Genomic DNA, 25,381 nt, shown 5'->3' on the forward strand with positions numbered 1-25,381 from the left:
TGGAAGTGCTGTGAAGCATATGACTCCTGCTTTATTTATCCCATCTACCCAGGACCCTCCCTTTAGCACAGCCCACACACTGCAAATCTCTCTGTTTTTTTTTCTCTTATTCCTTTCTCTTTTATATATCAGCAGCAAAATGTGCAAAAATATGTTAAAACATTTAAAAATAATAATTCCCTTTACTGCAACAACTTTATATCAGTCTAACATAATATAACATATATTATCAACTATCATCATATAAACATTAAAACTGCATGATACTCCACACTAATATTTTATAAAATATTTGTACTGTAATATAATTATAGTAATGCTGTACTGATCGATAATAAATCATTTGGTTCTTGAAATATCTGACATAAATGACATGCTTTGGACAGTCAGGATCTTGGGACAAAACACGGAAGAGTTCATCTCTGCTTCACCAATTATGTCTTTGCAATGCCATGCACTGAATCAGGGTCTGCTGGTAGGTGGTGTTACCCCAAGTCCACCACGGCTTGATAAGTACTCCATGACTGGGGCTTGCACAGCTGCTTCTACAACAGGCTCTTTTTGTACTTTTAGAAAATTTTATGTTCACTGTCCAGCTGTAGAGTATAGTGGCACTGGGGCCACAGAAGCTCCACAAATATGCCTCTATTATACTGTAGCTGGTTCATGAGCTGTAATAATATTGCCTTCATATCCTACTCAGAGGTGAATGCATATGGGTTTCAAGGTCATAATTATGCTTTTCTGCAACCTCAACAAAAAGTTTCTTTTGCCAGGATAAAAGAAAATAGAAAACTAAACAGTTAACATTCACAATTACCACCTCAATTTACTCTTCATGTAGATGTCACACCAAGTTGGAAAATATATCTTCTTAGATTATAATTGTGATAGAATTAATGTGTACATTGTGATGATGTTTGGGTGTATTTACCTTGTAGTTATGATTTTCCAACAGGACCTGAAGGTGTTGACACAGTGGTTTCTTGGATTTAGTAAATAATTTGGTATTACTTCACCTATGTGACTTTAATATAGTATAGTATATTAGCACAGTGTAGTATATTTAGTGGTGTAATTATTTAGCCAAAACAATGCCCTTCTTGGCAGGTGTATGAGGATTTAGTAATGGTTCATACCCTTGCAGCTGGATATTAGCCTCTTTAAATCAGTGGAAAACTAAAGTAGTGAATTCTTTTGTTTACTGATCGACTACAACTGGCCATGGAAAACTGAGTACATTTGTGTCTTGGCTTAAGTGTTTCTTTACCACAAATGTGTTATTTAAGAGATTAGATTAATTATATAACAGGGCCCATAATGCGCGTTCATTATCGCATTATAAAGCTGTATATATTGTAACATGTAATAATGTATATTGTATACATTTCACCACCGACCGCTTTTGCTGCTTTGTCAACCAAACTATGGTTTGGGGCAGAATTCGTTAACCCGTCCCACCCAGTAATTTCGCGCACCGTATTGATGGACATTTGTTTACACCAATGAGATACGAGTATTCTGCCGGTCCGTCACAATATCACCCAATCAACACGAGAGAATGAGAAACGGGTAAGTGCTTTTCCGACGCTGGTGTTGGCAAGGTAGTTCCTGCTCTACGCTAGCTGTTTCCAGTAATCGTGTTGTGAGAGGGAGAAAGCCATGTGTGTCGAAGCAAAGGTAAATTACCATAGCGAGATTGTAATAGAGAGCATTTTTACCATTGAATGGTACTGTTGTAGTATCTTTTTTAATAAACCAAAAATTTCTGGCCGATCGAAGCAGCTATGCGGCCTTGTTCATGTTCGGTCTCCTGTTATGTTTTTGTAGCACGTTGTCTTGGTCCGGTTTGTTGATGAGACAAATTGAAAGAGTCCGAATGAAAGAGCGGTGAAAGTAAACGATAAAAAGTTAAATTTGACATAAATAATCAACAAAAACACAAGCGAGCTCTAGCTTTTATTTTGCACATACATAATGATTGAGCACGGAATAGAGACAGAAAATTGAACAAGATTCTGTATAGTCGGTGTTTAATTGTAGCTTGGTGTCCTGCTAGTCATCATCTGGAACTTGAGTTCATTACAGATAACATGATCAAAAATTATACAAGACTTACTACCTTTATTCAGATTAACGCTGCACTGATGTTCTTAATTTGTTACTGAATGTTGAATCTAAAAGTGGTCTGTGATGTTCGATAGTATACACTGAGGTAAGGCAGAGGACTTTGTGTGACGTTTTATACTTATACACGGTTTAAACGACCTTTATTTTATTAACCAATGTTTAATCTTTCGTGTCCCACTTCTCACCAGGATGTCATTCATCTTTGTTAGTCCATCAAAGGACCATATTTCTTTAAGGCCGGTATAGTATTTGCTGACAGAAGAGACAAGAGAGTAATTAGGGTTAGTGACCAGCACCGTCTTTATCCCTTTGAAGATTCACCCCAGTTTATCAGACTGATGGGTAAATGACTTCAGGGGCTGTTTCACCACTGAAACTAAATTGTAAGTAAACTTTAACCCATACTGGGTGATATTGTTCATATTTACTAAGCATTTATAAAATGTATTGTCTATAATTGTGAGCTGATAAATTCATTTATGTTCTTGACTTAATATATAATATTGACTTAGTTATTATAGTGTAGTGTTTTGCTCTGACTGGAGATTTTTCTTTACATTCCCCTTTTAACAAACTGATAAGATGGCAGATCCCATTATGGACCTCTTTGATGACTCACCTCTGTTTAACCTGGATTCCCTACCAGATGATACCTTTTCTCAGGGTTCCTCAGACCCAGTTGAGGAGGCTCTGAAGTTGGCCCTTGGCCATGTGGACCCCCCATTAGATTCAGATACAGTCCCAGATTCTAGTATCTCTGTCCTTAGTGATGGTGCCCAGGCACAGCTAACTACCACAGCAACCATCTCTCGCCAGGTTCCACTCTCATCGGTTGCTTCAGCTCCAGTTCCCATTCAGACAATACCTCAGACTTCTGTTTCCATGACTAGTAGTAGCAGTGGTCCAACTGCTGTTATTCTGAGTTCACCATTGGCTGTCTCAGGGTCTCAAGTTGCCACCCAACAGCTGCAACACCAAAACCTTCTTACACAACAGGCAGCAGGACAGGCAGCACCGAAAATAGTGATTCTGAAGAGCCCTCATGGTCAGGCCCAAGTTCTACAGAGTGTTGCAGGAACTGCAGGCACAGCTGGAAAGCTTACCATTGCAAGAGTTGTGACAGGAGCACCTGTAAGGCCTGGAATGTCCATTGTCTCTGGAGGGACAGTATTAAATGCTGCACAGTCTGCACAGGGACAGGTAAAGGTGGGGACAGGTGTCCAGAGGTTAGTACAGACATCTAATGGACCTGTGAAGCAGGTGCTACTGACCTCCTTGCCCCAGGCACATGTTCAGTTACCCACACAGACGCAGATTGCGCCAGCACACACAGAGATGCCAAAGTTGCAGCTTCAGACTCAAGTACAGTCAGCACAGGTCCAAGAGCAAGTTGCTGCTACAACTGGAAATACAGTGGCAGCGCAAGGTATCAGCCTGTCAACAGTAGCACAACAGGTAAGAGTGTTTTTCTCCAATCAGCCATATTTCTGTCAATATGGTATCTATAGTGTTTTTTTTGTGTTATTGTGGTGTGGTGAAAATTCATCTTAAGCAGCGATGAAACCTATGATCTATGCCTACTCATAGCAGAACGTTTAAGAGCGCTGATACCTAATTTATGAAAAAGAAATTGAACTATAGTGATGCATTACACCAAACTATTATTTGTTTTTGTTTATTATGATTTGACCAACATATGTCTAATGTGTATTGGGTCTGCAACTAATAAGGCATCATTAAATAACAGGTCACTAACTGCAGTACAGCATTACTGACATTTATCAGGTAATTAGTTTCAGCATGAGAATATCAATTTAGCCAAATGAGAGAAACAATCCAGTGTAATCCTTTTCATTTTTATTGCAATGGTGTGTCTTAAGTGTTTCAAGCCCAGATGCTAATTTCATTTTGTCTGCCCTGTGTGCAAGACTTTTTGGTATATGCTAGTTTTCAACAGCTGGATTTAGCAAATTATTTGTTTTTGATGGGAACTGAAATTAAGATGCCAACAAGATATATTACAAACATATATTAAGTATGCAAAAAAATGTTACACTTTAGTATTTCTCAAGGCTTCAGGTAAACACGTTAACTACTTCAAGTAGCTTCACTACTCATTGTCTAATGTTGCTTAATGAACTTGATTTCTGCTTAATGATGATGCTTGATTTCTGCTTAACTGAAGTTGACCAAATGACCAAATATTTTTGGCCAAGGTAAATTTTCCCTTAAGGCAAATTTAGATTAATATAACCATACATTTGCAGTGTAGCAAGAAAACAGTATAAATAGGAAAACTAGCTACTTCTCAGTTGCAGTGGCATTTCATCTCACAAATGACATGGTTCTCATTTACTACTTACATGGCTGGCTGTTTATGATTCTACCCTCCTTTGACATGAGATTTGGGGGTTGTCATCAGTGAACATTTGACTTCGGCAGGAAGGAATTACTGTTAAGTCTCTAATAACCTCAGAAATGATACTGGCCTATTAGTTCCTCTGGGGCTCTTGGTTTCTCTTAAGGTTTCTTCCTCATATCATCTCTGAGTTTTTCCTTGCCACACTTGCCTCAGGCTTGTCATTAGGGATAAATGTTAAACTTTTATAACTTTTTATAATTTTTCTATATTTCTGTAAAGCTGCTTTTAACAATGGCAATGGGGCGTGTGGTAGCCTAGTGGTTAAGGTATCGGGCTACCAATAGGAAGATTGAGTTCGAGTTTCACTAAGCGGCCACTGTTGGGCCCCTGAGTGAGGCCCTTAACCCTCAATTGCTCAGTTGTATAAACATAATGTAAGTCGCTATGGATAAGGGCTTCTGCCAAATAAGACCACCTGCGTAATATTGTGTAGTGCCAGCTGTAGTGTAGTGCTGTCAGAACACCTTTGACTTGTGAATGTGGACTCTGAAGGTGTGCTGTGGTTCCTGTTACATGTGTGCCAGGGTGCATGATCCTACTGAAAGGGGCCACTGCCATTATGTAATACCTTTTGATATGAAGGGGTGTACTTGGTTTAGGTGGATCATATCAATTTAAAATCCATATGATAGCCAGGACCCAAGGTTCCCCAGCAGAAGTGTGCTCTGTTCATCGCACTGCCTCTGTTGGCCTGCCTTTTTAACACAGTGAATCTTGGTGCTGTCTCTTCCCTTGGAGAGCAATGCACAAGCACCTGACCACATGTAAAAGAAAACATGATTCATTAGATCAGGCCCCGTTCTTCCATTGTTCTATGGTCCAGGTGTGAAGCTGAGATACACTGTTTTGACACATATCATGGCCAACATTTTCTTTTTCTGGTAGCAGCTTGGCACAGTGGCTCTTCTGTGGTATTGGACCAGACAGACTAACCTTTTCTCCCTACATAAGCTTAAGTTTCCCCCAACACTTATGGTAGGTCTATTAAGTAGCTGGTTTGTGTGTGTGTGTGTGTATGTGTGTTGGGGGGTTTACTATAATAACCATTGAATTAATTTCCAAGCTCTCCATAGGATAAAACATAATGGTCATGAACACTTTACCTAGTGCCCTCATACTTGGTGCAGAAAAAACATGAGTTGAATAAATATTCTATTTATTTAGCTGCTATTGTTTGTTGAGGTGTATGGACACTCCAGTGATTTGTTATGATTCATGATACTGGGTTGATGAATAAAATTTCAATGTAAACATGTGAATGAGAACAATCCATTTAATTGCCGTGCAAGCTTGTGACAAGCACATTATCTACTATGTATCCACTTTAATAGGAACACCTGTACATCTGCTCATTGGTCCAGATAACCATTCCATAAATGATATAAATTCATGCCAGTAGCGGTCGAGTTTCAGTTAATCCTCACATCAAACATCAGAATAGGGGAAAAAGTGTGATCTCTGTGACTTGTTTTGACATTGATGTTGTTACTAGGTGGGCTGGTTTGCGTATTTCTGATACTCCTCTGGAAGAAATTCTCAGGAAATCAAATGAGCATTTCTGGCATGAACAACCAAGTCATCTCATGTCACAGACATCACACTTCCCGATTCATTGCTCTCTGAAAGATTTTATACATTGTGATTCTCACTGTCTGATTGGTGTATTGGTGTTCCTATTAAAGTGGATGGTGTGTGTGTGGCTTTGTAGATTGTGGCTTTGTAGATTGTGACCTCTGGTGTTCAAACAGTGCAGTTGCATTAGATACATAATGGTAATGCTGATAATGCAAATTTTTTTAATGCATTGTCATATTGTAATGCTTTGCAATGTCAGTGTATTGTTTCACTCCTAATTATCAGGCTTATTTTAGATATGTGCACTAAAATGAAAGATTTATTGCGCTTATTAGTTCATTAATTACAATTATTCTTAGCTTGAGCACTTTCTGGAGGGTTTTTAGCAGGTGCGCCTATGAGGTGGGTGACAAACCTATTTGACAGGAGCATATTGGTGATTGTGTGGGTGAGCGTTAGAATTAGCTTTGACTTTACAACTATTCCTATAAGTCCTCACATTTGCCTCACTGTGACGGCACTAAAGAATTGGAGAGTTTGCCATTCTCACTAGTTTCTGGGTTCGTCAAACATGGCAAACTAATATCTTCATGGAGCTTGTTTTGTACCATGCTTAAACAAAGATTGGGATTGGTCCGTTAGTACCAGTGAAGGAATCCCAGCAGTGCCAACTTAGAGTTATTGTCCAATGCAGACCATAGAACACTTAAGAAAACATGAACTGAAAGTAACAGTGATCACAAAATGGTGTTTACCATTTATCAGTGGAACATGGAATAAAAACAACAAATATGCATTATGTATTTATTTCATTATATATATTTTTTTAATTTTTGTTAATATACGAGTAAACTGTGGTTGATTTTCTCAAACCAAAAAAGCATTCCATTAATAATATTCAATTCATTGACTACACACTACTCATATCTGTGACTTATGGTTACTATGGCAGATAACCTTCATGTCTCGTCTTTACTCCCTTTTGTGGTTTTCTGGACAGGATGGAGATTTGGGGGTTGGAAGAAACATCACTGTTACTTTCAGTTCATGTTTTCTTAAGTGTTCTATGGTCTGCATTGGACAATCTTTATAAAATTTAAAGCAGTTTTAAGATCTGAAAAAATAAGAAAATATGTAGAACACTGCTTGAATTTATCCGTGTCATGGAATAAAGCTTTATCAATTTGTGCATACTTTTTGTTCATACTCTCTGCATACACAAACCTTTTTGCGGGAATAGTCACATTCTGGACTAAAACATGACAAACTGTGTATTGTAGAAAACCAGTTATCTTACTAATAGCTGTAGAACAATCTCAAACCACATTCTATCAGTGTAGTGAATTTTCACCAAAACTTTGTAACAACAGGTTTGTCTGTCAAAATCTAACAAACGTTTGTATTTGAGTGATTGTCGTTTGGGGGAAAATTTGCATACATCCCGTTCCAAGAAGAAGCTTCTGAAAGGCCTCAAAGGTGTGCCACAGTTGTTTGGGTTAGGTGAGGTTTAGTGCATATGTGAGTCCAAGAAGAATTGCACTGGCTCTAGCCAGATTTCCTAAAGCAGCCATGACTTGCACACCCCCCAAGATAATGCTGATGTTCTCCTGGTCATGCTGCACATTCCCACCATTCACATCATTAATTATGATGGTGTGTCATTATAAAGTTCATTTCTGTAAGACTGAAAATGTTCAAATATTTTTTTCTTTTAAGAGCTTAAAATGCAGAGACCTCAGGAAGTAAACCATTTTACTTACCAAGCATTGCCTAGGTTTATTACTCTGTAAACACTAAATCCCAAAAATCTGATGTTTCAGTGGACTGTGCAGTCTGACACTATAACATAAACATAAGTACAGTTTGACTAATGACAGACAGGATGTTTTCAGAAATGTTCACAATGTTATTTTATTTACATTGCTGACACTAGTTCACACTAATACAGCTAAAACAGTAATACAGCTTGAAGACTGTTTTGTTGAATGCACTACATTCATCGTGTGTACATCAGAAATTAAGTGCATTCATCAAAGCAGTGTTTAAGCTGTATTTCTCTTTTTGTAAATAAAAACACATGTCAAATGCAGTTTTCTGAAAACCATAAATATTTTAAATATATTTAGACACAAACATGGATGAGGTCTTACTCCTTTTCACCCAATTAATAGACCAAGCAACGGAGGACATCTCTTCTCTCGTCTGTTTTGATGTGAGGTCTGAGGCAAAAAAAGTGTAGAAATGCGTAATATAACCCAAAAATAATGAAAAATACCGATATTGTTATTCAATACAAAAATGAAAATGAAACACAAAACCAAACCTCTTCCACCATAAGCTTATTTTTCTGCCTGCTTTTTTGAAAACAACATACTCTCCTTTAAATGACAATCTCAAAAAACAAGTTGTGTTTGAATAATTCTGGTACCAAAATAAGGGTAACACTTGTGAGATTGCTGCAGAAGTGTTAAAATCAGTGTATATATATTACCAGGTCGAGTAAGAGAAAATGACTCAACAAAAATAAAACTTGTGTCTGACAAAATATTAATTTTAGACAGTATATCTCTTTGAATTCATGCAGTGAAAGCCTAAAAACTCTATTTTTTATAAAATCTTATTACTGTTTCAAGATTTATTTATCTATTGTGTGTCAGAGATATTAGAGAGAGGTTTTGGTAGAGGCATACTCTCCTGTGCCAAGCGGGAGCATGTTGGCACACCACTGTATCTGAGTTTTCTCAGCTACTGAACTATAAAACTTCATTTCATTGATTTTATGTCACTTATAGGGGTTCATTGCATCCAAATCTAACTATTTTTGGTTTGTTTTGGAATCTACCCACCTCTAACTACAGTACATAGCGTGCATGACTGTGCCATTCTAATCTTTTCCCCTCGATAGATCTAAATGCGCTTCCAGGTTTGAAAACAGCTCTAATATGAAAATAAACATAAATAATCCACAATAAACCCCTGGTTACATACATTACAGCTCATCAGCGGTTCAGATGATCTGGTGGTGTAAAAACCTCCCCCCCCCCCCCCCCCCCAAGACCTCTTTTCGTGTTTTTTAAACCCAACTGTTTTCTGTTTTGTCTGGTTTGTGAAGTTGTTTGTGTCATGTAATGGATGATTACAGGAGTCAAAAGTCTTACGGAAGTCATGTTTACGAAGTTTTTCTGTCTCCATTTAACTGCTTGGTGTTGGAATTCTGCTTCATTTAATTGAAAATACTGTTCCTTGTTGCATGTTAGAGTTTCTTCCCATTCTTTTGGTATGCTGCATGTGTAGATACATGGTACTTGTACAAGTGTTTGAAGCTCATTAACATATTGGATGCCATTTTGCCCCTGGTAGCGGGGGCTCTTAATACAGGAAATTTAAAAATGCCTGGAAAATGTCAGAGCAGGCCAGCGATCTCTATAACACTCGGGCATAATTCACCCACCTCATGTCGAGTATGAATGAAACATTGCATTTATTATATGAAAGATTCTAACCAGAAATTTAAAGCGAATATATGAGCATCTAAATTCTAAGTATAATGACGTGCACAACTTATGGAACACACATATGATGATGATGATGATAAATAATTTTAAATATGGTTTGGTGCTCTGTATAATAGTGTAAAATTCTGCATTTTTTTCTTTATATTTTCATACATCCTTTATAGCTCCTGTGGGGACCTGGGATTAATTGTAAGAGGTGAGAAAAGGGAAACTTGTTTGACTAGGGCTGGGCGATAAAACGATAACGATATGTATTGCGATAGACACGTGAATGATAGCGCTAAAAAATGTGCTTGATAAAACGTTCAATATTTTTTTTATCCTTTAAGAAAACAGAGGTTGCGAAGCAAGTTTGGATGCATTAACAAAGGCAATCGCTCTCTGGTAACCTAGCAACGTAGGGAGTGACACGCTAACAGCCAATCATGTAAACAGTATCTTTTTGGTTGCGCCATATTGTTGTCTCGTGCCGGTCTGCTAGATTCCGCTTCCGTATCCAGCGACTGACAAGCAGAAAATGAGCGCCGCAGCGAGTGAGGAAATTGTAAATAAAAGAGGAAAAGTCAGCTACTTTTTCATATTTCTCCAGGTTTTATATTTCAAACAATGTTACTGTTTCAGATTTGTTTTTTATATTACAGATGTAGGGCGGAAACGATTCCTCGAGTAACTCTTTTATATAGCAATTATTTTGTGTGTGTGTGTGTGAGACAACGCGCTTATGTCAAAGCGGAAGGAGACTCTGAGTTAGTGGTCTTTTGATTTGAGGGCGCGTGCGTGCTAGTGCGGGCCACAAATGGAAGGGCTCGATAACAATGTCAATGACCAAAGAGAAGAAACAAACAGGAGAAAACGGCAGAAAATGTCACAGGTTTGGGATCATTTCAAATCGAAAAGTAAAGAAAACGCCATGGTGTGTGTCCATTGCAAGATCGAGCTGGCATACCACAACAGCACGTCGTCCATGCTTATATATGCTTAAAGCACTCCGTGTGAAACCATGCATGGACTCTAGTTCCAAGTTCCTGTCATTGTTTTTGCCTCTTAATTACCACAAAGCATTCCAAGAAGACAGTAAAGGTTTGTTATGCCTGAGCTGTAGATTTAGAATCTTTTAGTTCTGAAGTTAAGTTGCATGACTTAAAGGCAGAATTTTTGTATTATTATTATTATTATTATTATTTTTATTTATTTATTTATTTTAATGTATGCCTTAGTTTTGATACTTTAAAAAAGTAATTTGAAAATTTTTTTTTTTTTTTTGCATCTCAGAAAAGGGTTCATTTAAAACCCGGAATGTATGACACTTAAATGTACTTAATTCTTCTCAGTCAACTTTGTCATTGTTCACAGTACAAGTACAGACAGAGAAACAATGGGTAATATCTCAATGTTTATTTGTGATAAATATTGTTGTATGCATTGCATATAAAATGCATTTAAAAAATAAGTTAATTTTTCTAAAAAAGGAAACCAATTAGTTGTTCATTTTAAGAGACCCGATTTATATTCTCTTGTATATTTAATATTGCTCTTTAATTAAGCAAAAATACATTTTATCAGATTACTCGATTAATCTATGAAATTTTCAGTAGAATACTCAATTACTAAAATATTCGATAGCTACAGCCCTAATCTCAGTCTACCTCAGTTTTATTTATGTTTAAAAAATACTGCACATATTTTAAAACACTTTATTCACCAGAAGGTGAACAGCTAGTGAACTTCCTAGCACTAAACTTGCACTAAACTTTCAGGTTTCTCTATGTTTATATTTAACGCTTTGCACTATTTTATTACACTTTATTAAGCATTTCTTACATTTTCTTTAATTTTGTACCTTAAATGTTGAGATAATTAAGTGTTCATTGTGACTTTAGACTTATGTTTACATTTTAATTATTTGAGTTTTCCTGGTTGTTGACATTTCTGCCTAAATAACTGAGGGGATTATGATCAGAGGAAGGTTAAGTTTAAAATAAAAATGTTTAAATGTAATATATTTTTCTCCTGGTCCTTATTTTAAAGGGGTCAAAAAAATATCAATTATCGATATCGACTAATATGAAACACTGATATTGTGATCCAGTTTTCAGCAATATCACCCAGCCCTATGTTTGACTGAGTTGGAACCATTGATTTAAAAGGTAGCTGTCTTTGCATTTAATTAATATGGTCTACTGTGGCCACTATTAATAGACAAAAGGTTCGAAGGGCCCACTTAATTTAAGTAGTTGCTCAAGAATTGCCCAGGATTGTATCTTTTTGGCATATCTCGTATGTATTTTTAGGAGGCTGGTCATTTCTTTTTACTTCCCAGAAGGCATTGGCTAAGGGTTAGTCGAGCAATGAAATCTCTTAATGTGGTTGCTTGAGTATACCACTCTTATATCCGTGATGCATATCTGCAGCTCTGTGCATCCACTTGTTGGGTTCTGAGGTAGGTAGGATCTAGGGGTGATTTAAGCAAAAATACATACATGTTCTACCAACACCCCCATCCCCAACAGTTGGATTTGGATCTTGATTCAATATCTTTAGATCCTCATTGTCATCTGTTAACTGGCAGAAGTTTGTAATCCTAGAATATCTATTATCAAATATGCTTCTTATTTCTCAACCATCTTCTTTTGCCATACAAAAAGAATGGCTGGCACTTGTGTAGAATTTTTGCCTCTTTCATCTCTGAACAGCAGTAAAGGAGTAATTCACAATAGAGAGTTGGAGGAAATGTTTGAGGTTGAAACATCTGAACTGACAACAGACAAACAATGAAGCACAACTGACAGAACAGGTTGTGAAGGACACCTGAATAACAATCAAAAATACAAGGACATATTGGCCAAAAAGTAAAGTATTGTAACTGGTCAGGTGAACATAATGCTTTCTTAAATGATTGTTCCATCTGGGTACAAAAGCAAAAGAGATCTAGAGAATGGAGCCTACAAATTGGTTAAGGTCCTTCCATTGTTTAAACTAGATTTTTTTTAAACTAGTCAGATTGTTTGTATTTATACTTAGGTCCATCTGAAGAGTCGAAAGCCAGAACAAGTCGTCCTAGATGAAAAAAGACAAACGTCAACCAATTATTAGTAAGTGTTTCCTGTATAAAAAAAAAAAAACAAGTACTCAGAACTGACTCGTACTCAACCTGATCCTAATGTATCCAAAAGCTCCTTAGGAAAAATCTAAACTACATTTGACACAGGAAATCTCCATATGCAGTCATACACAAGTCCAGATATTTGTATGAAAAAATATAAAGGCTTGAATCACTGACACTGATAACTATTGAATTGACAGTTCATATTTTTATTTCCTGCACTTGTCTTGCTTGTCCACAGATACAAAATGTCTTAGCCAAATATTGAAATGCGTATCTGCCACCAAGAGGGGTCGTCGTCAGACATCCCGATACCGAATTAGATTTGTACGTCATGCAGACATACAGATATGGTCCTGGAGAGACTAATTAAATATAAAATTTATTTTAAACTATCTGGGATCAGACTGTGTACACAATGTTGCATAGAATACTCTTGACTAACACACTTTTTTTTTTTTTTTTTAATTAATGGTGAAAAATTGTATTTATTCAGCTGAATTTTGGCTCAGCTACAAAATCAGACATCAGAAGACTACAGAGAACAGTTCGGACTGTACGGACAGGATTATTGGTGCTCCCCTGCTTACCTTTTAAGAACTGTATAAATCCAGAGTGAGGAAAAGGGCTCAGAAAATCACTCTGGATCCCTCACATCCATCATGCGCTTTTTAAACTTTTACCATCTGGTCGGCACTACAGAGCCCCAAATACCAGCACAATCAGGCATAAGAACAGTTTCTTCCCCAGGCAATCTACCTCATGAACTGTTATGTTTCCCTATTACGAAATAACACTGTGCAATAATTTTATTTTTGTTAACATCTCCATCCTAGTACATCCCTGCATTCTATTCCATTCCACTCTATTCCATTCGATTCAATTTTATCATCTATAGCACAACTGTACATAAAATCTATTTATTTATCAATTTACTTGGCATACTTGACAATAAAGCTCATTCTGATTCTGATTCTGAAGTGGCACCATCATGTCAGTGGTGTAGAGCACATGCCTTCAAAGCACATTTGCTTCAACTGCTAATGTCATCAAAGAAAGGTTAATGAGATTTTCACAAGGTAACACCAGAGTTTTTTACAATTTGAATCTTAAATTAATTTAATATGATTATATAGATGCTTGCCTTGATTAGTGTGAAATGCTCTACACTGTTAAATTTGTTTAGTTTTTAAATATATTTATTTGAGCTGTTTATTTTTGTGGGACTGTTCTTGCTTATCTTTATCATATACTCATTTATATATTTTAACTTTGCTCCTGTCATGAATATAGCATTTGGTTTTAAACAAGGAGTTAGAAATTAAACACCTAACCCTACATATATTAATGAATTTCCAAGTAACCTGCAAAAATACATTTCCACAGTACAGGCAACAATTTTAAAGCTATAGCACCAGAATTTACATTTGTTTTACCATAGACTACTCCTTGGAGTGCTTGCTCCACAGCCGAAGCAATGCTGGCTTCATCTTTTGAATTTCTTACCAGGGTTACTCCTAAATAACTCTTCTAGCTCCTCTTCAATATGTTGAAAATTATTTAGCTCAAAAATATTTAGCTTGGTGCTGTTCCCAAATCAGGACGTGATGCTTCTTGTTAGGATGCTCTCAGTGGTACAGTGTAGAATGTCCTTAGCACCTGAAAAGGCAGTTTAAATTCTTCTAATTGTCTAAGGTGTTAAAAACTTTAGTTTCTAAGGTGTTAGTTTCTTGCAGTAGCATGTTTCTACCAGTGAGGGTGGGACTTTCAAACAGGAGTGAGCGTATGAAAGATTGTTATACTATTTAAAAAGATGGTTTCCGGACTGATGGAGCTGTACCTTTTTTGTGAAAAATTAAGGTGTTTAATTGGTTTCTCTCCTTGAATTCTCAAGCAAAACTACTTCAATCCAATATCAGAACAGATATTGACTAATGTTGAGGTTTTGGGAAATTTCAGCATATTTGTTTTTTAAACTCTACTCCACTAAGAATCTTCATTGCTGTTATAACACCTGTTGTTATATCAATAATAATAATAATAATAGTTTTTGTCATTGTTTTTGTTATAATAATCATTATATTATTATTACTTTCCCTACCATTTAGGCTGAGCCTAAAAGAATCACACTGGTTCTGCAGCAGCCTTCTCAAGGTGGGACGAACCAGGCAAGCACGTTGACAATTGGTGGCAATACGTCAGGAGGAGCTGGACAAGGCCAGCAGCCCAGGCTTGTATTGGGTTCCCTGCCAGGGAAATTGGTCCTTCAGGGTGGCCAGCTGGCAGCTCTTACCCAGGCAAGGGCAGGCCAGACAGGGGCACAACCAAAGGTGCTCACTATCCAGCTTCAAGTACAGCAGCAGCCCAGCCAACAGGGAGCCAAGGTGAGTAAAATCCTGAGTCCTAAGGTATGTTCCAATCCAATTTTATTCGAATGAATTGCAGTGTTTGCTGGCTAAGAGTATGGCATTATTTAAGGTGCCAGGCTGGGTTTTATTGAAAATGTCTTATTGATAAGAATTGTAATAGCCAATTAGCTTGCCAAATTAGCTTCTGAGTTTGCTATAAAAAGATAATTTCAAATATGGAAAACTTGTTAATTGAGTCCATATGATCTGATATAAAAGCGCTTGTGATTTTGAAGCAATTACACTAAGTTTCTAGAAGAACAAAAACATGCTTTGAAAATCACATTCATCATATCAAGAACATTTTATTGTTTATTTTTATTATATATAAATATATATAGATTATTATATTGCAGCACTAGTGAGTCAGTTACACAGCACGTAATTGCATACTGTTATAATACATAGTGTGCACGTTATTACAGCAAGGCCAAAAATACTGGAAACTAGTCATTAACATCATGTTAATCTATAGTTTTTTTTTCTTTTTCTTATTATTAATAATTAATCCCTTAAAGTTAGGAATGCTTGCAAACCTGAAGGCAGGACTGTAATTATACCCAACCAGTTATCTGTAACTGAGCTCATAGTACAATTGAAATAAAATTATTTAAACTACCTCTGTATATGTTTTGTGGTGAACAGCAGCAAAGACACGTGTTGTATTCTGATGTAGCCCTTATTATTAACTATGCTTATTCAGTGTGTAGGATAATGAGACGACAAAAAAAAATCTTGATGTAAGAAATAACCAAGACGTTTGACATGTACCTTTGTGTGGGATATATTAGGAACAAACATATGAACAAGTCAGTTCAGACACAAAGAAATTCAATAACAATCTTCTGATTGTCAAACATGCTTTGGGGAAATGGGTGTTGTGTGTTTTTTTTTTTTTAAATTTTTTATTTTTTTTAATGCAGCTTTAAAATAAATAAAACAATATATTCAGGGTTTCTCGCAGAAGATTTGTTAGTTAAGGCGGTAGGGTTTGGCTTTTTCTTTGTGAGATCACAGACTCTGTACTATGTTTAACAATTATTAAAAACAGGCACGTGCAACCTAGCTAGCAGGTGAAGAACTCAAACAACAAAATCACCAGCTAACTTACTTTCAATTTGCAAGAACTATAGACTAATACAATAACAGACTTAAATAAACCCAAAACATAAGTCCACTTACAGTTCTCACGAACACGCGTTTTATCAACTGGCTAGTTATCCTCCAGACAGTGACGGACCACATCTTTCTCTCATTTCGGCCCTGTGGCGTGCATGCCCGCTTGCGGTGTGAAGCGCGTCTGCGCTAATTCTCCGAGATGCACTTAACGGCCTTTTGTACAGCGGAATTTTTGATTTTTTTTGGACGACCTAGTTAAGGTGGTAGGGTTTCCCAGCTTAGGCGGGCCGCCCAAACTGCAAAGTCCTGCGGGAAACCCTGATATTGGTGCTTTGGCTATTAATAAACAGGATAACCAGAAAAAGAACCCAATAAGGACATAATGAGGAATTTATTTATTTATTTTTCAGCTAGTTGGAGATGAACACTAAATCATTAACTTTCTCTTATTCAGTTTCAGCTAGTTTCTAGTAGCGCAAATGCTGGTGGCTGCCACCAAGTAGTCCAGGTTTCTCAAGGACAGGGAGGACAAAGACTGGCAGTGCCTGTTAAACTTCTGCTACAGCAACAGGTATGACACAATATTTATTGATCTACATGACATCAAACACAATAACTTGTTTTCTGGACAAATAAATGCTAATTAGAAAATTGTTTTGTAAAGTCATTTCCCTGATGAGTGTGTACATTTATCACTCTGTATGAAGTCTTTAGGTACAAAGGGAGTTGTTTCTATTCCCTTTATATTCTTTTCTTTGTTTTTCGGTAGCACATGTGACTGAACCAAATAGAATGCCTTACAAAGTTAGTTTTTTAAAGCTAAATAAAACCCTAGCTTTGGTGAAAGAGGACATTCTTTGATACTAGTTGCACATCATTATCCATTCCCACTTAGAGTTTTAACCCCGTCTGCATGACAATAGTTGGAGGCAGACACTAATTAGGCTGGAGCTGAACACACTACCTGAACATGTTCTGGGTCATTATTAGCCAAGAAAGGATGCTGTAGTTGCAGGATCCTCCATCCAAGGAAGACTGTAAGGTTACGAGTATCATTGGTGTCTGATTATTTTAACCCTCCTGCAGACCACAGGACAATTTGACCCCGCTGGAAAGTTTAATGTGTCATAACTTGGGTTTTCTTCCAAATATTTGCCTGAAATTTACCAGGATTGTTCCAATTGATGAACTTTGCAAGTAAAATTACTTTTGTCTATTTTTGTTGAACTATGTGTTCGTAAAATAAATACTTTCCTCCTCAAGAGCACGGGGTCAATTTTACCCTGCCACATTTAGTGGGGCAATAGGTCACACTTTTGCCCTTTTCAACGTGATGTCCATACATACAGACACAAAAATGCACACATAAAATGTCCACTAACACACGCACCCAAAACACACACTCACACACCATGCACACGTGCACACACACAAACACACACAAATTGGGCACTGCATTTCTCCAGAAAAAAAAAGCTACACATTTTTAAATATTTCACACTTTTGATATGCCTTTGCCTAGCAGAGGGCAAAATATGATCTACCGAAATGATGCTACACACACACACAAGCATTGGGCATTGCAATTTATTAGGCCTCCAGAAAAAACAAAAGCTACTCATTTTATAAATATTTCACACTTGTTATATGCATTTGTCCAGCTGGGGGCAAAATCTGATCTACCAACAAGCTTTACACACAGACACACAGACAGACAGACAGACACACACACACAAGCATTGGGCATTGCAATTCATTGGGCCTCCAAAAAAACAAAAACAATCATTTGTAAATATTTCACACTTATATGCATTTGTCCAGCTGGGGGCAATATATTCTCTTCTTCTTCTTCTACCAACAAGCTTTACACACACACACACACACACACACACACACATGTTGTTTTCTCATATTCAAATCATATTTAGTTGCATCAGTCAGCTTTGACCTGGGAATGTTTATAATATTTAATAATTTCTGCTTATTTTACTCAAAAACATGGCATAATTTCATGAGGTTTATTGTTTATAAATTAAATATAATAAAGGTGTAAAGGAAGTTTCATTCACTATAAATTATGCCATGTTTTTGAGGTGTGTGTGTCTGTAGTCCGTTTTTGGGTGATCAGATGGCATCTGGTAGGCAAAATAGATATTACAAGTGTAAAATGTTCACAAATGTAAGGCTGATAACACAGAATGGTGATAATTGTATAATTTTTTTTATTTATAAGCATTCAAGTCAATTCGACATGGAAAATAAATTTTTTTTTTGCAAAATATATGTTATTATGTTGGAAACAAGTTCGACAAAAAAGGTGGAAAAAATATATACTTCATTTTTTATAAGCAGTCAAAACAGATAAGGACAACTTGACTCGGCGCTCCTAATTTGCATAGGAATGCAGAAAAGTTCTGCAGGAGGGTTAAGTAATTTAAAACCATGTCTGTCTAAAATCAAGAACCACCTTATAGCCAATCACACAAATGTATATCCATGCACAGATTTTTGATTGACAGGTGATTTCTATTGCCAGCTTACATTTCCACTTGAAATCAAGACACCTCTCACTTGAATTTGAGTTGGTATAAACTGTGCACACTCATAAGGGAAATGAGTCTGGAAGTATGTGTGTTTATTTATTTATTTATTTAAGGCAAGAAATTTTGTTGTACAAGTTAATATAAGATGCTAAAACATTTTGTAATTTTTACAGACAAGCTAATTAAATTGACATTTCTATTCTTTTTGACTTGCATTTCCGAAGACAAGCTCAGCTTCTTGTTCTGGAGGTGCTGTTTCAGTGGTGAAGGTCATCAACACCTCAGCCGGGTCTTCTGCTAATGCCACAACTGCTTCGCAGGGTTTACGTATTGTCAAGGCCACCGAGCCTTTGCGGAAAGTGGAGACACTCTGTAAGCAGGAGAAAGCTAATCGAATTGTAGCTGAAGCCATTGCTCGGGCTAAAGCTCGTGGTGAGCGAAACATCCCACGGGTGCTCAGCCAAGATGAATTTCCTGCTAGGCAGACATCCATTGACCTGGATGGTGTTGCAAGTCCAACTGGGACCAAGAAAAAAAATGTGGGAGGGAACAAAAAGAAGAGCCCTGTATTGGGTGAGGCCACTGTAAAAGCTGCTGCTGGAGAAAAGAAGGTTAAAGTGAAAAGTACTGGATCTGCAGTTGTTGGAGGTGGAAGCTGTAAGAGCAAAGGGAAAACAAAACCCAAGTAAGTGCTGTGTGTGTGTGTGTGTGTGTGTTACATGGCCTGCTATACACTGCAGTGTCAATACTACTTCCTACCAACCTAATGTTGGAATTTTTTTCTCTCAGAACATTAAAAAAAATCTATAGTATTTTTGAATTGGTGCATGTAGATTGCCTTCTGCACAATACATAGTTTTTTGGATGGCGTTTAAATCATGTGATGGCCATAGTGTGGATGAATGGTTCTCCTGTGACATACCGTGCTCTTCTGTCATGGACTTGGTTCACTGTTTCAGTTGACTTCTTGAGACAGTCATTTTTGCTGTAGGTTTTTTATTTTAATGTGCTGTGTTTATATCTGTCTTCAGACTTGTTTTTGTTGCGAGGGAATAGACAGTCTGTGATATTACTCTGTGTGCATGTATATCTTTGTATTGTCAAAATTTCAAAACAACTGGAGAGCATGCTTCTATCAGATTATATTGGCCAGTGGGTCAAGCACTGAGAACTTTGGGGAATCCCCAAGTCTGATACCCATCATTAAAAGCAATGGAATGAAGTGCTGGTGTATGCTATAGCAACCAGCAAGTTTGCCAGACTGAAGATAATCATTGCTAATCTCAGTTGTGGGTTGGCCTTAATTTATATATCAACTGTATATCTAAAACCTTTTGATGCTCTAAAAATTTTACAGTACAATACTGGCAGATGGTTGCCACCCACTTATTTTTACTGCACTGCTGCTGTAAGCAGCATTTACAGTATACTGCTCTAATTACTAAATACAGAATCCTTCTGTAACATTACTTTATTTTACATTTATATTAAACTTGTCTAAAGCAGTGCATTGTAATTTCACAGGGGAATATTGTAATTACTGAGATTTAAACTACATATACAGGGGTTGGAGAAAATAATGTAAACACAAATGAAATATGTAATCTCTTTATTAATAAGGACCACTATTGCATTTAATACAGCTTCAAAACCTTCTTGGAATAGATTCATACAACTTCTGGATATATTCTAGTGGAATTTTGCACCACTTATCTAGCAGAATATCTTCTAGATGCTTCAGAGATGTTAAAGCAGGGAACCTGCTTCTCAACCTTCTGTCCAAATTTTCCCACATTGGTTGGATGATATCATGTCATTAACATTATCATTATCATCTTGAAAAATGGCATTATTGTTTGGAAACAACATTTGGACCATTGTATATTCTTATGAATGCGAACAGAATGAGCTACGAATTGAACTGAGAATGGAAGAGAGTGAAGAAGTTTTCAGAAATATTTTTTAAATGACACGGAGCCTGAAAAAGCCTGAAACAGATGTAATTGATTGAAAAGAAAAAACAAAACAAAACAAAAAAATATAGCAAAGCAAGGTAGAAAATTTACCAATCAAATTGAGCACATTGGTCTTGCATCTTCAGCAGACTATTCAGTCTAAAATGACAAAAAAGGCTAACAATTACCCAAAGATTTTCCAGAGAATGTAGTACAAACCTTTTATGGTAACTTTTGAATATATAGACCTACCTACCGACCCCCACTTTTTTTAAACCCCACTTTTAAATTACAAGTGTTAAACATTTCTTTATTCTGGGTTAAAAGTGTGAGTTAGACTATAATCCAGTGTAAAGTGCAGTATGAAGCCCTAAAATTTAATTTCAGAATAATTCAATAGAACACATTTAAGAGAATTCTGTATTGGTCCACTAAACTGATTTGCTGATTTTAAGTCTAGCCCACTTGACATAGGCCTGAGGGCAAGATGACAAAACAAGACACCCCCCAGCTATTAAGCATTTAACTAAAATTATGCAATGCATTTTTTTTCTACATTTATATGGCTGGGTACTGAATCTTAATATATATCCATATTTATGTAAATAACATTTTTAATTCATTTTGTTCTGTTAATTTGCTTTTTTCCAGCACCATCACTTTAGTGGGTGGTAAAAAAAGGAAAAGAAATGCATCTTCAGACCATTCAGATGGAGAACTGAACGCTCCAGCCACACCTTCTACACAGGAAGATCTATCTCAGGTAAGGCTGGTCCTTAGTTCTGAGCACATGAGGGTGGTTGCACAGGTTGCACTTAATACCTCCATGTCCACTAAAAGACAGAAAATGGAAAAACTATTTGAAATTCTCACTTGACTGCAGAATTAATTTCAAACACTGAATACATGTAAAACCTGAACATTTCTTGTTTTCAAACTATTTCATATCATAGCATTTCTAAAATGTAGTTTTTTTTATTAAGACATGGACTGAAACAATATTTTATTTATTTAGTGTGGTCATAACTAAATATGGTTGTGTGAGCATCCATTTTGTTCCCAAAGTGATGGGAAATGAAACAAGCACATTTCAAATGCTTTATGCTCATTATTTTACTAAATAGGAGTCATGTCAAATTAAGTTGTTGTAAATTGGGATCACAGCATTTTGCCGGATACTTGACAGACCACGCTATCCTTTCTCACATAGAATCATTAAACATAAAGGACATATTTATAACAAGATATTTGGGACATCTGTGAAGTTTGAGCCATGGGAATAACAGTTTGCTAAGCTACAGTCATAAAGAAAAAGACAGTACACTGTCCTTCAAATAGTGCTGTCAGGGCCTTAAATGTATGTTCATCTATAAATAATATTTGATTGATTGATCTATGGTTTGTTTATTGTTGAAGTGGATTGACTCAGATCACAGATCTTTCCTTGTGGCCATGTTTGTTTGTGTTAACATGTTGATCATAATTTTGCCCTCCCAACAGATGAGACGTTCTAATCGTCAAGTGAAAAGGAAAAAGTACACTGAGGATTTGGATATTAAAATCACAGATGATGAAGATGAGCCAGGTGAAGAAGTAGATGTAATCACCCCAGCAGCCATATTGCCTGCAGGACCTTCTCAGTCTATGGCGACTACTTTCCAAGAGCCAGAAGGGGATGGCCTTCCCAGCTTGCAGTTCTTTGTGGTAAAGTTTACTGCTTTTTTTTGGCCACAGCACTGTTCAAAAGTTGTTTGCATTTTCAGGAAGACACTACTGTCAGATATTAAAGCAAACATGCACACAAAGTTCTGATTAGGCAGATTTTGCTATTAATTATAGTTATATCAAGCGATAAATTTTGGAGATATATATTTCTTGAATCTGCTAATACCGACTGTTTAATAAATGCCAAGGGATGGTGAGTCACCTGGTTACTTACTTCAGCATGAGTATATGCATACAGAGACCTTCCACAAAGTCAGATCTTACCTCATAAGCTTACCTGTATTTTCAAATGAATATAGTCAGTTGTGTATTACTTAATGATGTGGGAAATGATTTTGTGTACTTAGAAGTTGACATAGAACCAAGTCAAAATTTGAATGTGTCGCACCATAAACCACATGGGTTTTAGTGTCAGTGTCTTTCTTGCAGTCTGTAAGACACCAAACATCTAGTCATGCAGCAAGAAAACTGTGGAATATCAGAAAATGAAAGATAAAAAATAAAGATGCTGATGATGATTACTAGTATAAGTAGAATTATCTGAGCTCTACTAGTCTGCATGTGTATGTAGGTTTTCCCTTCTTTATTAAAGACACCAATTAAAATTTGCATATTTGTAAGTGCAACCATAAATAGCTTGCTTCTTTTCCCGAGCCTCGTAATAATATTTTATCTCTCGGGAGAAAAGTGAGGGTTAGCTTCCTCTCACTGTCTTTTACCAGTGAATGTGCATATTATATATGGATTTATTCTTTTTTTAACCTGTTAAGTGAGTGTAAGAATGTGTGTGTGTGTACACTATGCCGTAGTCAAATAGTAAAATAAAGGTTATGAATGTGATAGTGAAATGAAGCCATTTCATACTTGCATTCATTTATTACTGATTTTGCAGAACGTTTGCTTGCTTAGAATACATGTTGTGAGGTCTTGCCAAACAAGTAAAAGATTTTGTTTGTGCCAAGTTTAATATAACTTGGCCCTATGCTTATGCTAAATTCTGTTTAAAGTGTGAAATTCTAGAAACTATGTAGTTGCTTCCTAGGTGTCTGCAATCTACTTCTCCAGACTCTACCAGGTCTAACATTGGCTGTCCCAATAATGTGAGAACAGAAGTTACCTTAATTTAAATAAAACCATTCAGGGTAGTCTTGAGTCCTGCTACTCATGATACTGTCTGATAACTTTGTGTTCCTTGTCATTCTTAAATATATCTGATTGGTGTTAGATTTCAAGGAAAAATGGCTGCCTAATATTTTAAATTATTTATTTATAACAATGTGTTATATGCATATGTTAATATATAACTTTGTGGAAGGTGTGCGTTTGTGTGTGTGTGTGTGTGTGTGAAAACAAAAGATGTTTTGCATGCGTTTCTCACCACCCTTGGTTGTTAGACTGGGATGAGACATCAGAGTTTCTGAACTTAATTTTATTTTATGTTTTGCATGACCCAGGAAAACCCAAGTGAAGAAGATGCTGCGATTGTAGATAAAGTTTTGTCTATGCGCCTTACCAAAAAGGAGGTGAGTTAGCACTCATGACTGTCCTACTCAGAAACTCTTGTCTTGTATTTGACTCAACAACATATTCACTCTACCTGCTATAGATATCTACAGGCCAATATGCTAATGTAGAGGAGTTCTTTGTCAAATACAAAAACTAGTAAGTACTGGCTTTTTATTTTAGAAAATAAAATGATAATATTGCTTGTATTTTCTGCCGCATTAAATTTACTTGCATCATAACTTCTAGCTCATACTTGCACTGTGAATGGGCCAGTCTGGAACAACTTGAGCGGGACAAGAGAATCCACCAGAAGCTGAAGAGATTTAAGGCTAAACAGTCCCTAATGAGAACCTTCTTCCAAGAGGTTTGTTTTTATTTAAGAATGCACACATACATGCTGACTGAACAATGATATGCACATTTTAAACCATCAAAGATTTTTTTCGTTAATCAAATCAAATTTTGTCACGTACACATACATACAGAATATGACATGCCGTGAAATGCTGTTTACGTCTGTCTGGTAATATAGTTTATCTGTCTAACTCTAGTCAGATACATAAATAAAAAGCTAAATGTACCATCTGTAGTGTAAAGAGACAGTAGCAAAGTTATTGGCATGCATTCATTAAATGGACATTAAGTGTGAAGTCTTTTAAGTAATTGCTTGATGACAGCTGATCATCCCATTCCAAAAAATAAACACACATTTTAAAGACTTTGATAAGTTAGTATTCCAAGAACAATGTCACAGGGAAGCAAAAACACATTCCTGACATTTATTGAAGTCCTAATACAAAACAATGAGTTAAATTAAAGAAGCCTATTATTTGCTTTTGCTGTCCTGTGCAAGATTTCATTGGTCGGTGCAGAGTGAAACACTGCAATAAAAACATGCCCATTCCTTGCAAGGTGTCCTCTGCCATGCTTCCCACTTGTCATTAAACATCTCTACTATAAGCTGCATGTTTAGTGGAGTCAATGTTTCCCCACAGGATTTTGTGAGACTGTGGTAGGTGGACCATAATTGTATACGTTTTATAGTTAAATGCTTTAATCTGATGCACTGATTGCAAAATTACTATAAAGCATAGTAGCAATGAGATTTTTGTGAACCACGTTTAAAACAAAACATCGACCACAGCACACATTTGAGCTATAAATTAAATGAAGCAAACTGGGTTACCTCTATGTTGAACTTTTTACATTGTTATAGAAAATAAAAAATGTACTAGAGGACAAATTTAAGACACTGAAATTTTTTTTTTTTTTTTTTTTTTTTTTTTTGTGGGAAATCAGCCCTATTGCTCATTTTGTAGCTGAATTTCTAGTTAACACCATTCACATTTGCATTATATTGGCTGTCTCTTTGATCTGTGG

At 36.4% G+C, this 25,381-nt stretch overlaps 1 protein-coding gene across 2 annotated transcripts in view; it reads left to right on the top strand.

The window, feature by feature from the left end:
* Positions 1-1,562: 1,562 nt before the first annotated feature.
* The window catches only part of chd8 (chromodomain helicase DNA binding protein 8), a 77,661-nt gene continuing 53,842 nt past the window's right edge, over positions 1,563-25,381 (top strand). The window contains exons 1-11 of one of the 2 annotated variants that reach the window (XM_060873932.1): positions 1,563-1,680; positions 2,319-2,513; positions 2,713-3,585; positions 14,854-15,129; positions 16,727-16,843; positions 19,040-19,500; positions 21,422-21,533; positions 22,271-22,474; positions 23,950-24,018; positions 24,102-24,157; positions 24,248-24,365. In XM_060873932.1, coding sequence (XP_060729915.1) covers positions 2,713-3,585; positions 14,854-15,129; positions 16,727-16,843; positions 19,040-19,500; positions 21,422-21,533; positions 22,271-22,474; positions 23,950-24,018; positions 24,102-24,157; positions 24,248-24,365 — 2,286 coding nt within the window. In that variant the 5' untranslated portion in view covers positions 1,563-1,680; positions 2,319-2,513. Of the gene's footprint in view, positions 1,681-2,300; positions 2,514-2,712; positions 3,586-14,853; positions 15,130-16,726; positions 16,844-19,039; positions 19,501-21,421; positions 21,534-22,270; positions 22,475-23,949; positions 24,019-24,101; positions 24,158-24,247; positions 24,366-25,381 lie in introns of those variants that run through there. The other variant, XM_060873933.1, reaches the window with a different exon arrangement.

This window comes from Tachysurus vachellii, chromosome 7 (assembly GCF_030014155.1).
Source record: "Tachysurus vachellii isolate PV-2020 chromosome 7, HZAU_Pvac_v1, whole genome shotgun sequence".
Lineage (NCBI taxonomy): Eukaryota > Metazoa > Chordata > Actinopteri > Siluriformes > Bagridae > Tachysurus > Tachysurus vachellii.